This window comes from Bufo bufo, chromosome 3, assembly GCF_905171765.1.
Source record: "Bufo bufo chromosome 3, aBufBuf1.1, whole genome shotgun sequence".
Classification (NCBI taxonomy): Eukaryota; Metazoa; Chordata; class Amphibia; order Anura; family Bufonidae; genus Bufo; species Bufo bufo.
The window spans coordinates 40,460,802-40,477,281 of NC_053391.1; the positions used below are offsets into that span (position 1 = coordinate 40,460,802).

At 46.7% G+C, this 16,480-nt stretch overlaps 1 protein-coding gene across 3 annotated transcripts in view; it reads right to left on the reverse strand.

The window, feature by feature from the left end:
- Window positions 1-6,968: 6,968 nt before the first annotated feature.
- DOP1B (DOP1 leucine zipper like protein B) overlaps window positions 6,969-16,480 on the reverse strand; it is a 113,720-nt gene continuing 104,208 nt past the window's right edge. For 2 of the 3 annotated variants that reach the window (XM_040423117.1, XM_040423116.1), the window contains exons 34-37: window positions 15,836-15,891; window positions 15,584-15,742; window positions 14,482-14,608; window positions 7,539-11,855 (exon numbers count right to left, since the gene is read on the reverse strand). In XM_040423117.1, the coding sequence (XP_040279051.1) occupies window positions 11,601-11,855; window positions 14,482-14,608; window positions 15,584-15,742; window positions 15,836-15,891 (597 nt within the window). In that variant the 3' untranslated portion in view covers window positions 7,539-11,600. Of the gene's footprint in view, window positions 7,001-7,538; window positions 11,856-14,481; window positions 14,609-15,583; window positions 15,743-15,835; window positions 15,892-16,480 lie in introns of those variants that run through there. The other variant, XR_005777423.1, reaches the window with a different exon arrangement.

Here is a 16,480-nt window from a genome sequence, read left to right on the forward strand (position 1 = left end):
GATTTAAGAGGGGCATACAACCTAGTCAGGGTCAGGGAAGGGGACAAATGGAAGACGACCTTCAATACCCCTGAGGGTCATTTCGAGAATTTGGTTATGCCCTTTGGTTTGATGAATGCTCTGGCCGTCTTCCAACATTTTGTGAACAGCATTTTTCATCATTTAATGGGGAGATTTGTACTGGCGTATCTGGATGACATTTTGATTTTTTCTACTGATTTCAAGACTCATCGAGACCACCTACGTCAGGTCTTGCTGATTCTGCGGGATAATAAATTGTACTTTAAACTGTAAAAATGTGTGTTTGCGGCTCCGGTGATTCAATTTCTTGGTTTTCTTCTCTCCGCTTCTGGTTTTCGCATGGACCCTGAGAAGGTCCGCGCTGGGCTTGATTGGGAGCTTCCTGAGAATCAGAAGGCACTGGTGCGGTTTTTGGGTTTTGCCAATTATTACAGAAAGTTCATTTTGAATTATTCCTCTGTTGTTAAGCCACTCACTGATATGACTAAAAAGAGGGTAGATTTTTCTTCGTGGTCGGTAGATGAGCTTAAAGCCTTTTCTAGTATCAAAGAGAGTTTTGCTTCCGCTCCCATTCTGGTACAACCTGATGTCTCTCTACCTTTTATTGTTGAGGTGGACGCTTCTGAGGTGGGTGTGGGTGCGGTCTTATCTCAGGGTCCCTCTCCTGCCAAATGGCGACCGTGTGCCTTTTTCTCAAGGAAACTCTCCTCTGCAGAGAGAAATTACGATGTGGGAGATAGGGAGTTGTTGGCCATCAAATTAGCTTTTGAGGAATGGCGCCATTGGTTAGAGGGAGCCAGACACCCTATTACCGTGTTTACAGACCATAAGAATCTGGCCTACTTGGAATCAGCCAAGCGTCTGAACCCGAGACAGGCCAGATGGTCTTTGTTCTTTCCTAGGTTTAATTTTGTTGTTACGTTCCACCCTGGGGTTAAAAATGTGAAGGCAGATGCCCTGTCACGTTGTTTTCCGGGAGGGGGGAACTTTGAAGACCCGGGTCCCATTTTGGCTGAAGGGGTGGTCATCTCTGCTCTTTTTCCTGATTTGGAGGCAGAGGTTCAGGCAGCCCAGGCAGAGGCTCCTGATCTTTGTCCCCCTGGGAGGTTGTTTGTGCCTCTCGCTTTACGACACAAGGTTTTTAAGGAGCACCACGATACTGTCCTTGCTGGGCACCCGGGGAGCAGAGTCACAGTGGATCTCATTGCTCGGAGATTCTGGTGGCCGGCTCTTCATAAGACGGTTGAGGGTTTTGTGGCAGCCTGCGAGACCTGTGCTGGTGCCAAGGTCCCTCATTTACGGCCATCGGGTTCTCTGCTCCCGTTACCCATTTCTTCCCGTCCTTAGACGCATCTGTCCATGGACTTCATTACGGACCTGCCTCGTTCCTCGGGGAAGACTGTGATTCTGGTAGTAGTGGACCGTTTTAGCAATACCCAATGCTAAGACGCTGGCGCAAGAGTTTGTTGATCACATTGTTAAATTGCATGGCATTCCTTCAGACATCGTTTCTGATAGGGGCACGCAATTTGTTTCCAGATTCTGGAAGGCCTTCTGTTCTCGCTTGGGGGTTCGGTTGTCGTTCTGCTTTTCACCCGCAGTCGAATGGTCAGACCGAACGCGTCAATCAGAATCTGGAGACATATCTGCGCTGTTTTGTGGAGGAGAATCAGGAGGATTGGTGTTCTTTTTTGTCCCTTGCTGAGTTTGCTTTAAATAACCGTCGCCAGGAGTCCTCTGATAAGTCACCATTTTTTGGTGCATATGGGTTTCATCCGCAGTTTGGGACATTCTCTGGAGAGGGGTCTTCTGGTTTACCTGATGAGGAGAGATTTCCCTCGTCTTTGTCATTTATTTGGCAAAAGATTCAGGGTAATCTGAAGAGGATGAGTGAGAGATATAAGCGTGTGGTGAATAAGAGACGTGTGCCTAGTCCGGACCTGAATGTGGGGGATCTGGTGTGGTTGTCTACAAAGAATATCAAACTGAAGGTTCCCTCCTGGAAGTTGGGTCCTAGGTTTATTGGGCCTTACAAGATCTTGTCCGTCATCAATCCTGTTGCCTTCCGTCTTGATCTTCCTCAGACTTGGAAGATCCATAATGTTTTTCACAGGTCCCTATTAAAACCTTATGTCCAACCCACTGTACCCTCCTCTTTGCCTCCTCCTCCGATTGTTGTTGATGGTAATCTTGAATTTCAGGTCTCTAGGATTGTGGATTCTCGCATTATCCGCGGCTCTCTCCAGTACCTCGTTCATTGGGAGGGTTATGGTCCTGAGGAGAGGATGTGGGTCCCAGTGGCGGACATTAAGGCCACTCGTCTCATCAGGGCTTTCCATAGGTCTCATCCTGAGAAGGTGGGCTCTGAGTGTCCGGAGTCCACCTGTAGAGGGAGGGGTACTGTCACCGCCAGCTCTGTGAGAAGATCTGGCAGACGTTATTCTCTACCTGTTGTATGATGTTCTTAGTTTTGGTTTCACTTTCTCATCTCCTTTCCTTCTCCCAGCTGTCACCTATTTGCACTGATTGTCTCCCTTTATATTCCCTCCCATACTGCCTCACTTTGCAGTTTATACTTCTTCCTGAATTGTGTTCACTGCTGGAGGCTGCTTCTCCTGATTCCTCAGATAAGTCTGTTTCCTTTATTTGTGTTTCCTTGCTGGCTTGATTGTAGGTGACCCTGACTCCGTCCGTATTAAGTGCAGGGAGCCGGTGGTCGTGTCCCCTCACTATTATAGGGTTTTCAGGTGTCACATAGTATAAGGTACGAGGGCATGCAATAGTCTACCATAAAGACCTTTGCATGGGCATAGCAGTCAGGGAGAGCTCTAGGGGTTTTATAGGGCTCACCCATATGCTCCTTAGTTTGGGATCAAGCCAGTCGGATGTTTATTTATAAGTTCCAGCTTTCTGCAACACCATCCGTGACATAGTGCTTTGATCAGTTAGGCTTCTTGCACACGACCGTATGGCTTTTTCAGTATTTTGCAGTCCACAAAAAATACGGATGACGTCCGTGTGCATTCAGTTTTTTTGCAGAATGAAACAGCTGGCCCGATAGAACAGTACTATCCTTGTCCGTTATGCGGACAATAATAGGACATGTTCTATCTTTGAATGGAAATACGGAAATGGAAGGAATACAGAACTTAAACGTAAAAAAAAAAGTTTGTGTGCAAGAGGCCTTAGGCTACATTTACACGACCGTAGTGTTTTGTGGTCCTCTAATTGTGGATCTGCAAAACATAGATACCGGCTGGTGAGCATTCCGCAATTTGCGCACCGCACATGGCCGGCACTATAATAGAAATGCCTATTCTTTTCACAATTGTGGACAAGAATAGGGCATGCTGTAGCTTTTTTGCGGGGCCGCGGAATGGAACAACGGATTTTTGTGGCCCCATTGAAATGAGTGGGTCCACACTTGTTCCGCAAAATTGCAGAACGGATGCAGACCCATTCATGCGGTCCCTTAGGCACAACCTGAATGGGTCCGTGATCCGTCCGCTCCTCCAAAAAAATTGTTCTATTTTTTGAGGTGAGAAAGCACTGAGAAAAACCCAACGGAAGAACTCCGAAGTGCTTCCATGAGGTTCCGTGCCTCCATTCCGCTCCGCACCTACTGGATTGTGGACCCATTAAAGCGAATAGGTCCGCATCCTTGATGCAGTGCAAAAATGGCAGGGCCTGCATATTGTGGACCCACTGTTTGAGGGTCGTTGTCGTGTGCATGAGCCCTTTTTCTGAGCCAAAACCAGGTGCCAATGTTTCCCTTTTACCTTATCTCTGTGATGGCTCCAATCCTAGTTTTGACTCACAATCACTGATGGAAATGACTGACAAACACTAAAATGTGAACTTGGCTTTCGGTGTAAAGAAAAAAAATTATCAGATTTTTTTTTTTCTAGGTTAAAATCTGTGTCCAGACGCTACATTCGAATAAATAATTGAGAAGTCTAAATACACAGCATTTTTTTTATTTATCCAGCACTGTTGCCGTTCTTCTAAATGTGGCACGCTCTATGTATGGCATTTTCTTCTGCCATTTCTCCTTAAATGGGTTGTCCAATCTTTGTCATTGGGTGCGTACATCGCTAGGATATGCCCCCAATGTCTGATAGGTGCGGGTCCCACCTCTGGGACAGCGCCTGCAAAGTGCCGGAGGGTGCACTGTGCATTTGTGGCCGCCCTGCATTCATTCCTATGGGAGCACAGAGGAACTTTGTGCTCCCATAGGTGCCCCCATAGGAACTTTGCGGGCTCCGTTCTAAGTATAACTGTGGAACCGGATACACCGATCAGACATTGGGGGAATATCCTAGTAATAATGTCAATGTCCAAGATGGGTGAAAACATGTTTTAAATATTACAAAATTAAAAACACCACAATTTTGAAAGTCATGAAGTCTTTTTTTTTTTTTTTACAAGAGTGTAAAAGAAAGTGTGAAGGAAATCTTCTATCACAGCTGTTTTCTGAGAATAAAAAACTGTTCACATTCCGGGCCCAGGTCCAGATCAAAATTGCGCAAATCTTGTTCCTTACTGCCCCGTCTGTTGTTTTTTTACACTTATTTTTGCCTTTATTGCATGATTTTGTTTTTCACTTTATTTCCTCTTTTTGTATTTAAGTTGTTAAATGTGGTCCTTGGATGCCGTCAATAATCCATAGGCCGTCCTTACTGTTTGTTAAAGGGCATTTGTCAGAAGATTTGTACCTATGGCACTGGATGACCGGTTACATGTGCGCTTGGCAGCTGAAGACATCTGTGTTGGTCCCATGGTCATATGTGCCTGCATTGCTGAGAAAAACGAAGTTTTAATATATGCAAATGAGGCGCAGCTCTTGGAGAAATGGGGGCGTTGCCGTTGCACCTTAGCTCTCTCTGCAACTGCCACCCCCTCTGCACTTTGATTGACAGGGCCACGTGTGATGACATTTTCACTGTCTGTCCCTGTGAACCTAAATGGAGAGGGCGCAGCAGTTGCAGAGAGAGCAGAGCCTCTAGGTGTAATGGCAACGCCCCCGTTGCTCCTAGAGCCTCATTTGCTTATAGTAAAACATCATTATTCTCAGCAATGCGGGCATCCGTCATCATAGAGTTCCATTGTAAAAAAAAAAAGAAAAGAAGTATATGTTTTTTTATCATTGTAAAAAAAAGTATACTTTATTTTTTTACCGGACTGTGCAGGATACATGGTGTGCTGCATTTTTGTATCCTTTTTTTTTCTAACGTATACGTCAAATGGAGGCATAAAACCGGTCATCCAGTTTCATAGGTACAAATTTGCTGACAGATGCCCTTTAAAGGGATTCTGTCACCAAGTTTTGGGCTATAGAGCTGCGGACATGCACGGCTAGATCGCCGCTAGCATGTCCGCAATATACCTGCCCTATAGGGCTGTGTGCTTTTATTTCTTTAAAAAAGTTTTTCATAGATATGTAAATGAGTCTTGTATGTGTCCAAGGGGCTGTACGAACCTTCCTGGTGCCCAGCCACGCCCGCCTGTGAAGGAGCCCAGCACCGCCTATGTCCTCCGAATCTCCTCCTTTCATCAACTGCGCAGTTCTTTCCCTGAGGCTGATGCCAGCACAGGGAAAGAACACTATACCGGCACTGCGCATGCGCGAGCTCGCGCGATTACGGTAATCTATAGTTGATGAAAGGAGGAGATTCGGAGGACATAGGCGGTGCGGCTCCTTCACAGGAGGGCGTGGCTGGGCTCCAGGAAGGTTAGTACAGCCCCTTGGACACATACAAGACTCATTTACATATCTATAAAATCCTTTTTTAAAGAAATTAAAAGCACACAGCCCTATAGGACAGATATATTGCGGACATGCTAGCGGCGATCTAGTCGTGCATGTCCACAGCTCTATAGCCCAAAACTTGGTGACAGAATCCCTTTAAGGGGGTTCTCTGGGCTACAGATCCTTTAGGACAGGTCATCAATATCAGATCGGTGGGGGTCTGACACTCCATTGTTTCGGACCGTGGGTACGAACAGCGTATGGAGTGAAACAGGAGGCTACATGTCCTGTGTAATTTCCAGCGCTGGTGTGCTAAAGCTCAGCTATGCTTTCCACAAATTGCATTCCACATTTTTGCAAACCCGTAGACTTCAATGGGGCCACGTCCTGAGTTTCACTGACAAGTATAGGACACGTTTTACTTGTTTTGCGGAGCCGTAGAACAGAAGAAAACAGCGAACAGCACACGGCCATCTGAATGAGCCCTTACTTGATGGGAGCTGAGCCACAGTACCACGGCACGGCCACTACACAGTGTCTGCTAATCAGTGGGGGTGGCGGATGTCAGACCCCCACCAATCTGATATTGATGACTTATCCAGATATCTGTAGCCCAGACAACCCTTCCACCCTTGTGTGTGCTGGTATTTCTGTAGGTACCATCAGCCCAGAACTCAGTAGGTGGTCGCAGACAGTCGTGTATTCGGGGGGTGTGCACTGTGTTGGGGTGGGATTTAGGCTACTTTCACACTAGCGTTCTGCTGTCCGCTCGTGAGCTCCGTTTGAAGGGGCTCACGAGCGGAGCAGAACGCAGCCGTCCGGCCCTGATGCAGTCTGAATGGATGCGGATCCGCTCAGACTGCATCAGTCTGGCGGCGTTCAGCCTCCGCTCGCCTCCGCACGGCCAGGCGGACAGCTGAACGCTGCTTGCAGCGTTCGGGTGTCCACCTGGCCGTGCGGAGGCGTACGGATCCGTCCAGACTTACAATGTAAGTCAATGGGAACGGATCCGCTTGAAGATGACACCATATGGCTCAATCTTCAAGCGGATCCGTCCCCCATTGACTTTACATTGAAAGTCTGAACGGATCCGCTCAGGCTACTTTCGCACTTAGAAATTTTTCTAAGTTATTAATTCAGACGGATCCGTACTGAACGGAGCCTCCGTCTGCATTAATATGATCGGATCCGTTCAGAACGGATCCGATCAAGCGCAAGTGTGAAAGTAGCCTTATGCACAATTTGACAACTGAGTGTAAAGTGAGTGCAAGACTGAGTGAGCGAATATAGATTAACCTCTTTACACATGGTATGGAAACCTGTTCATGTCTGCAACTGGTCGACTGGTTTTGACAACAATTCAGTACCATAGGCCCCGTTAGGGCATATGGACATCGCACCCTTGCCCTTCTAGAGGACAGCTAATTTGCATTTTTTTTGCCCATAAGACTCTTTAGATCAGATGGATTCTTCAATGAGAACCAATGTATGTGGTTTAGAGAAGCCAGACCAGTGGCCATCAGCTCATCACCGGGGGTGGCAACCAATCACAGCGCAGCTTTCATCTTTCTAAAGCTGTTTCTGAAATGTAAGCTGTTTCTGAAATGTAAGCTGAGCTTTGATTGGTTGCTATGGGCAACAAGGCCTGGTTTTCCCTTTAGACCATTTTGATCTCATTGTATACATTACATACAGAAATAAATGGAGCCTCTATACTCCAGCCCCACTTCTCTCCATATCCGACATTCAACCATCTTGTAGAGAGAAATTCGGAAAATGTCCATCTTTTATTAAACGCTTTACACAATTCTCGGCTGTGTGGGTTTTGTCTCCACAACTGTCAAAATTAAAAGAAGCAGATTCAGAATAAAACACAGTAAAGTTCACATTCGAGCGGAGAAATAAAACACCAGGTCGAGGAGAAGAGAGGTCAAATTTACAGGCCCTGCCTCAGAGGAGCTAGGCCTTGTTACCCATAGCAACCAACCAGAGGTTTATTGTCCAGGCTACAAAATGAAAGCTGAACTTTGGCTGCTATGAGCAACAAAATTTTTTTATTGTTATTTTTTAACCTCCAGGGCAATTTTCAATCTAATCTACCCTCTTACCCCGTATCTGCCTCATACAGAGAAAACATTACTAGATAAATTAGCCAAAAAAATCATTTTTTTTACAGAACTAAAGGAGCCAGATCCAACAAATAATTGTTACCCTTAGTAGAATGAAATACTAAACAATAATTTAATATATTTTCTGTATCGAGCCCTCAAAGATTTCAAAATCTCTGCTTGCTGTCTGTGAATATAAACCTCCAGTGTTTATTTCCAGTGATTACTGGAAGTCTGTCCTGGCCATGTGATTTGAACGCATGGGTGCGGCTCGTTACAGGACGGTTATCAGAGCTGCGTCTTGTAACGATGCGTCCATCACATGACCAGGATATTTTTTTTTTTTGCCAAAATTTTTAATTTGGCTTGTGGAAAGGTTTTGAAAGTGTGTCGGCGGCTTTTTTTTCTTTTAAAAGGTGTGGACACACCCCTTTAAAAAGACTCCACCCTTTCAGACAAGCCCCACCCCTTTCAAGACATCACACCCCTTTCTGCGTCATGCCCTTTTAGTGCTTGTATGGGCCCTTGGGTTGATGCATTATCCCGATGCCACATACATTTGTCGCGTATGGAGGGCGGCTTTACAGGAAAACCCAAACTATGTGCTGTGCAGGAGATTTAGCAACCCACCTGGACATTCCAGGAAAGTTACCAATGAAGGTTCCTATTCAATGACTGCAAGCAGAGAACTTGAAAGCCACAAGGAACTGATACTGAGAGTAAATAGGAAACAGTAGATCTCCCAGCATGCTGGGATTTGTAGTATCACCACAGCTGGTGAGTAATAGTACTAGTGTAATAGTACAAGGCAATAACTCACTAGCAGCTAATTATTAAGACCATTAACGTCAATCTCTTATGTAATAAATACGCCGACAGACAGTTAAAGGGATTTTGGGACTTCAATACTGATGGACTATCTTCCGGAGAGGTCATCAATTTGATCGGTGGGGGTCCAACACCGGGCACCCCCTACCGATCAGCTGTTTGAAGATGGGCCTCCTCACAGCTTACCAAACACAGTGCCGTACGCTGCACAGTGGCTTTTCTTGGTACTGCAGCCCATTCACTGGAATGGGTCTGAGCTGCACATAGGCCATGAGATTGACGAGTGTGAAGACTGGCCTAGAAAGAGGCTGCCGCGATCACCAGAGCACCGCCACTTTTTCAAACAGCTGATCAGCGGGGGCGCCGGAAGTCTCACCCCCCACCGATCAGATATTGATGACCTATCCTGAAGACAGGCCATCAATATTCTACTCCTGGAAAATCCCTTTAGTACACAGGTAAAGCCTGCGCAGAATCTCTTTGGGAATTCTTTTTAATTATTTCAGAATGAAATGTTTCTACTGCAGTCGTTCATAGTTTGAGAAAAAAAAAAAAGCAGCATGAAAGTTTTAGACAATTTCCCATGGCCGTAACTTGACAAAAATTTAAAGCTGGCCATACATATACGAACCCGCCCAGCTGACCATCTAATTTGTATGGTGGGGGGGAGGGGTCCAGACTTTTCCCCCAATGGCAGATGTCAAGGGAGATAAAGATTGGGCCGTCGGAATTCAACATGCCTGATACTCTACCAATTGAAGGAACATGCCACTCGCCCAAGCCCAGAGTGAATGTGTATGAGAGGGGGGAAGGGAGGGGTAGCTCTCTGCCAAATAAGTGTTTGGCCGACAACTATCTACCAACCTAAGGGTCCGCAGTACGGACATAACTCTACTGAACCTATATGTGAGACATAATGGGATCACAGCTGGCACTGTCCGGGCTTCCATCTACATGGGGTGAGCACAAGCATAGCAGTAAAGTCGATGGATGTCCGGGGACAGAAGGATCAGGCATGGTTGAATTTTAAAGTCCGATTATTTTGCACACATGGCAGATAAGCAGCTGCTAAAGGTGTCGTACTCCTCTCTCCCCCATTCAGAATACATACATGCTCTGTCGAACAGCATGTGCCTGTGTAGGGGGGAGGGAAGAGGGGATGTCAGCCGAGACAGCTATTGAAGGTGTATGGGCACCTTAAATGGGTTTTCCGGGACAGAGCTGGCGAGACGCATTCAATATCTGCGGCTGAACGGTCGCTTGTCCGACAGCTATCTCGCCTGTCTTGTCCATACACATACAGGTTTAGCTTAGCCAAATGTGTCTGTGTTTGCTACGGTGATAGTGGAAAAATCCACTGACAGACACCTCTGGCGGCGACTTATCTCCAAGGAAAACAAAAGGATCGGACGACAATATTAATATATACATTATCTGTTGGTGGAGAGTTGGGAGCTAGTGTGTCAGCTGACCAGCTTTAGATATTGATGGCCTATCCTCTAGATAGGTCATTAATATCAGATCTGTGGGGGTCCGACACTTGGCACTTCCACCAATCAGCAGTTTTGGGCAGCCATCGGTGTCAGAAACTAGACAGAAATTGAAAGTCTGGATTGAGAGCCCATCTGCAGTACTCCGGGGGACAGAACCTTGTACTTCAGCTTCCGTCCAGTGTATAGATTCTGTACCCAAAACAGCGGATCAGTATTAGTGCTGGGTGTCAGACCCCCGCTGATCTGATGACCTATCCTTTGGAAACCAGATTTAAGTTTGGTTCAGTAGTACCAAGTGTGATGGAAGTCTTAAAGGACCTGTCACCAACTCCTGTTACTACTTACGTCAGGAGAGGCGACAGCTCCTCTTTTGTATATTTTCTTAAAATACAGGTAGGTAGAGAATCCCTTTAAAAGGATGTTTTCACCCAAAGCACTGTTGATCTATTGATTAGATATACTTCTATAACTGATGAGTGAGGTGGGGGTCTGACTACTCCCCCTCTCTAAAGGTGTCCATATACCTTCAATAGCTGTCGGGTTACTTTGATTCAGACCTCTCTGGCATGCGTGTGTTTTCAGCGGTTAAGCTGCTGCCAGACATCTGTGACGACGGCTTATCTTTGGTAAAGATCGGGCAAAAAAGATTTCAATTTGCCTGATCCTCATCTCCTCCTGGAAGCCCCCCATACACAATAGCTTTTCGACTGAGCCCCTTGTAAATACAGCCTGGGGCCTTAATACAGAGAATAAGGAGACTGTAGTGCCTCGCCTGCGCCACCCCTGCTGCGTTAGGAACTGCAACACAACCCAAATCAAGTGAACAGGGGAGTAGGGACCACAGCATGTTACTAAGCACGGCAGACCCTTCATTCTAGTTCCTGGTGTAGGATCCCAACCGATAAGACATCTACTAATGGCCACCACTGCGGCCGGCCGTCTCCGCTTTCCCTTCCATTTATATGATTCCTCCCCTGTGATTTTGTGCTCCTCTGCCATCATATTAGACCTTTACATGGAGAGGTTTTTCTCTATTTCAGGGATGCTCAACCTGCGGCCCTCCAGCTGTTGTAAAACTACAACTCCCACCATGCCCCGGCTGTAGGCTGATAGCTGTAGGCTGTCTGGGAATGATGGGAGTTGTAGTTTTGCAACAGCTGGAGGGCCATAGGTTCGGCATGCCTGTTCTATTCTATAAGCCAACTTGTCTTATTTTGGAATATTCTACATAAAATATAATTACAATCTCATTGACATATCCTATGGAAGGATTTTTTTTTTTATACCCTATATATACTGTATATTTATACTGGTTTTATCTGCACTTTCTATTCACATTCCACATGGTAGACGGCAGCCACGCTCCGCCACCTGTCACATGATCTGTACACTGCCGACATATTAACTTGACATGTTCTCCAGGAAGTCAGATTCCACGTTTTCTTCGAGATCCCTAAGGACCCTTGTAGTGTCTTCTACTGGGTATTCCACCGAGACATCCGGCTCGTGAGAAGGAGCAGATCCCCTGCCCTTTGCTTTGAATACGAAGTTGAGAGTCCTAAAAAACTGCATGAGCTGCGTGATCTTAGATATGGACCGCAGACTGAGAAGGGGGAACCCGGTCCTCTTCAGACTTGAACTTTCTGCTGCGATTTCCTGAAAAGAAAAAAAAAACGACCTAGACGTAATTGCACTGCAAGAGAAGAAAGGTATTCTGGAAGGTATATCCAGTACGGTATCTCATACACTGCTCAAAAAAATAAAGGGAACACAAAAATAACACATCCTAGATCTGAATTAATTAAATATTCTTCTGAAATACTTTGTTCTTTACATAGTTGAATGTGCTGACAACAAAATCACACAAAAAAAAATATGGAAATCAAATTTTTTAACCCATGGAGGTCTGGATTTGGAGTCACCCTCAAAATTAAAGTGGAAAAACACACTACAGGCTGATCCAACTTTGATGTAATGTCCTTAAAACAAGTCAAAATGAGGCTCAGTAGTGTGTGTGGCCTCCACGTGCCTGTATGACCTCCCTACAATGCCTGTGCATGCTCCTGATGAGGTGGCGGACGGTCTCCTGAGGGATCTCCTCCCAGACCTGGACTAAAGCATCTGCCAACTCCTGGACAGTCTGTGGTGCAACGTGACGTTGGTGGATAGAGCGAGACGTGATGTCCCAGATGTGCTCAATTGGATTCAGGTCTGGGGAACGGGCGGGCCAGTCCATAGCATCAATGCCTTCGTCTTGCAGGAACTGCTGACACACTCCAGCCACATGAGGTCTAGCATTGTCTTGCATTAGGAGGAACCCAGGGCCAACCGCACCAGCATATGGTCTCACAAGGGGTCTGAGGATCTCATCTTGGTACCTAATGGCAGTCAGGCTACCTCTGGCGAGCACATGGAGAGCTGTGCGGCCATCCAAAGAAATGCCACCCCACACCATTACTGACCCAATGCCAAACCGGTCATGCTGGAGGATGTTGCAGGCAGCAGAACGTTCTCCACGGTGTCTCCAGACTCTGTCACGTCTGTCACATGTGCTCAGTGTGAACCTCCTTTCATCTGTGAAGAGCACAGGGCGCCAGTGGCGAATTTGCCAATCTTGGTGTTTTCTGGCAAATGCCAAACGTCCTGCACGGTGTTGGGCTGTAAGCACAACCCCCACCTGTGGACGTCGGGCCCTCATATCACCCTCATGGAGTCTGTTTCTGACCGTTTGAGCAGACACATGCACATTTGTGGCCTGCTGGAGGTCATTTTGCAGGGCTCTGGCAGTGCTCCTTCTGTTCCTCCTTGCACAAAGGCGGAGGTAGCGGTCCTGCTGCTGGGTTGTTGCCCTCCTACGGCCTCCTCCGCGTCTCCTGATGTACTGACCTGTCTCCTGGTAGCGCCTCCATGCTCTGGACACTACGCTGACAGACACAGCAAACCTTCTTGCCACAGCTCGCATTGATGTGCCATCCTGGATAAGCTGCACTACCTGAGCCACTTGTGTGGGTTGTAGACTCCGTCTCATGCTACTACTAGAGTGAAAGCACCGCCAGCATTCAAAAGTGACCAAAACATCAGCCAGGAAGCATAGGAACTGAGAAGTGGTCAGGTCACCACCTGCAGAACCTCTCCTTTATTGGGGGTGTCTTGCTAATTGCCTATAATTTCCACCTGTTGTCTATCCCATTTGCACAACAGCATGTGAAATTGATTGTCACTCAGTGTTGCTTCCTAAGTGGACAGTTTGATTTTACAGAAGTGTGATTGACTTGGAGTTACATTGTGTTGTTTAAGTGTTCCCTTTATTTTTTTGAGCAGTGTATATGCAATGGTTACCGCCATTTTGAACCCATTAATGCAGTGTTGGGTTAATACCGAATTGCTTTCTTTCACAGGAGACTTTCTCTAATCAGAAGAATAATTTGAAAGTATTTTCCTGCCTCATGACAACAGTAAACTCACGGTACCAGTCCCTGCCGCTCCTCTGCCGACACTTCCCCAGTCGCTAACTGGTCTTTGTTTATTAGGATCCAGTGATGATACGGCTTGTCCACACGGAGATTGGCTGCAGTGGTAACAGTGGTTGAGATGGCAAAACATCACTGCAGCCAGGGGAACGGAGGCGGCATGGGACTGGTACTGTGAGTATTACTCCTTTTGATATTTTGTAATAATTTCATGGTGACCCCTATAACCATATATATACAAAAAGGTCCTGATTTATCAAAACCAGAATCTGCTGCGCGGGTCTTGAAAGCACCTGCGCTGCCGGAGGAGGCATGTTATCTATGACGAGGTGCAGGCCTCCCCTGGATCTCCATGTGCCAGAATGAAATCTACAGCAGCTCGGAGCCGCCTTCAATTTCAGTCATTATTTACACCAGTTCCTGGAGTAAATAATGATAGATGTGCCAAGGCTGACGGCCCTACCCTTGTCACGCCCCTGCCGAGGGCGGATTAGAATACCGGCACTAAAAAAGTTGTAAAATCTGTTTTGCAACTTTTTTGAAGACAGAAACAGGCAGGTTCTCTCAGTCTTCTGCTTTCCAAGCCAAGCAGCCCCTACCCAGTAGAGACGCAGCAGCTCAGAACGGAGCATGACCCAAACCTGACTACTGCCGGGGCAGGAGCGGTAACAGCAGCACGTGCCTGCTCAGAATCTATTTCCCCTGCCCAGCAGAACCTGGGCCCTTCTTTTCCTATGTACTGTGTAAACAGCAAAAAACTGGATAAGGGACCTTCTGGCAGCTTCCCTTTAAATAGATACCCAGATACTTACGCCAAACCTCAACCTCATGAGCTCTAGGATGCGGACGACGTGAGGTTTACATTCCTGGTGATTTTCTACCATGTCCGCTGCTGGACAAGACTCCGTGTCCACTTCAGGGACAAAGGCCCATCTGTAACTGAAATACAGCAGAAGCCACCATGAAGCAGAGAGGGTGAGCCATAATCACACAGAATGATCTACAGTGACACAAAATAATCTATAGTGACACGGAATGATCTATAGTGACACGGAATGATCTATAGTCACACGGAATGATCTATAGTCACACGGAATGATCTATAGTCACACGGAATGATCTATAGTCACACGGAATGACCTATAGTCACACGGAATGATCTATAGTCACACGGAATGATCTATAGTCACACGGAATGATCTATAGTCACACGGAATGATCTATAGTCACACGGAATGATCTATAGTCACACGGAATGATCTATAGTCACACGGAATGATCTATAGTCACACGGAATGATCTATAGTCACACAGAAGGATCTATAGTCACACAGAATGATCTATAATCACACGGAATGATCTATAATCACACGGAATGATCTATAGTCACACAGAATGATCTATAATCACACATAATGACCTATAGTCATACAGAATCATCTATAGTCACACAGAATGATCTATAAATCACACATAATGGCCCATAGTCATACAGAATGATGTCATATTCAGGATTCTGCATGTCCTCCTCAGATATCGTGAGCAGTATGTGTGCCTTTATTCTGCCTGCGATCACAGGGTTCACTGTGATCGCAGTGCACAACACTCACCTTTCTATATAACTTGTGGAGCAGATTGGGTTTGTACATAGCAGCCCGGAGCAGCCATCGCCTGTACTAGTGACTGCTCTTATCTCTGTATTTGGAGATACAGCATCCTGCTCCGTCTCCTAACCCCCCATATCCAGCAGGGGGAGCCAGTACTGCGATTCTAGAGCTCCTGTACTGGATATGGGAGCCTAGGAGATAGAGCAGGACGCTGCCTCCTAATGCACGGGGAGGAGGTCCAAGCCCTGGGACCCTACGAATCCCAAGAATAGCAAACCATTCTAAAACTGACACAAGGGGGACCTACATCTGAAACAGAGGCATCTTATCCGGGGGGAATGAAAGCGCTGTGTCTAGGAACTTGCAGGCAGATAAATACAGGTCGAGGCTGTTCTGATGGATTTCGGCATACACCGGGCCATTGCTCTCAGCCGCTGCCGCCTTCTGTTTACTCGCTTTGGTGTTCCTGTAGGAGATGACGAGATGTAGGTGATCACACAGCCGGAGGTGGTGGAGCTGTATGACATCCCTTTACTACACAAACAACATCCCATCTTACTTTGTTGTGGTCTCTTCCTCCATCAGATCATCTTGAAGTTGGACAAATGCGTGTATCTGAAGACAAAGAGATGGTTTCAAGACAGACTGGGGCCCGTAAGAATGACTATATCTTCCATGTCTATGTACCCATAGCTGTAATGCTTGTGCTACTTCTGTGCATAGGGAGAAGCCTGTCAATCAGTATGTGGACTCCTTGCTTGGTACCAGTCTGACCTCTTTTACAGGGGCTCTTATGGTTGCACAATGCCCCCCATTATATCACCTCTGCTGTGGGGTCACAGGTTGGATCAGTGGTCTCGTTAGCTACTGCGGAACTACAATTTACCAACTGTTAGGACATGCTGGGGGTTCTGCATCAGCTGGAGAGTCACAGGTTGGAGATCACTAGCATTACTGAATGTACGCCTGCATGTTTTGGCCGAGTGTGCATGTGCGTCTGGAGGTGGCTGAACACGATCTTCTGACGGCTTCTTATACTATCATTAAAGGGGTTGGCCTATCTGGGACGTGGAGACATGGATGGCGTATCGCTAGGATATGCCATCAATGTCATATAGGTGCGGGTCCCACACCGATATCCAGAACAGGGCCCCGGAAGAGAACAGAGCAGCTGTGTCCAACCCTTTGTTCACGGCCATGAGAG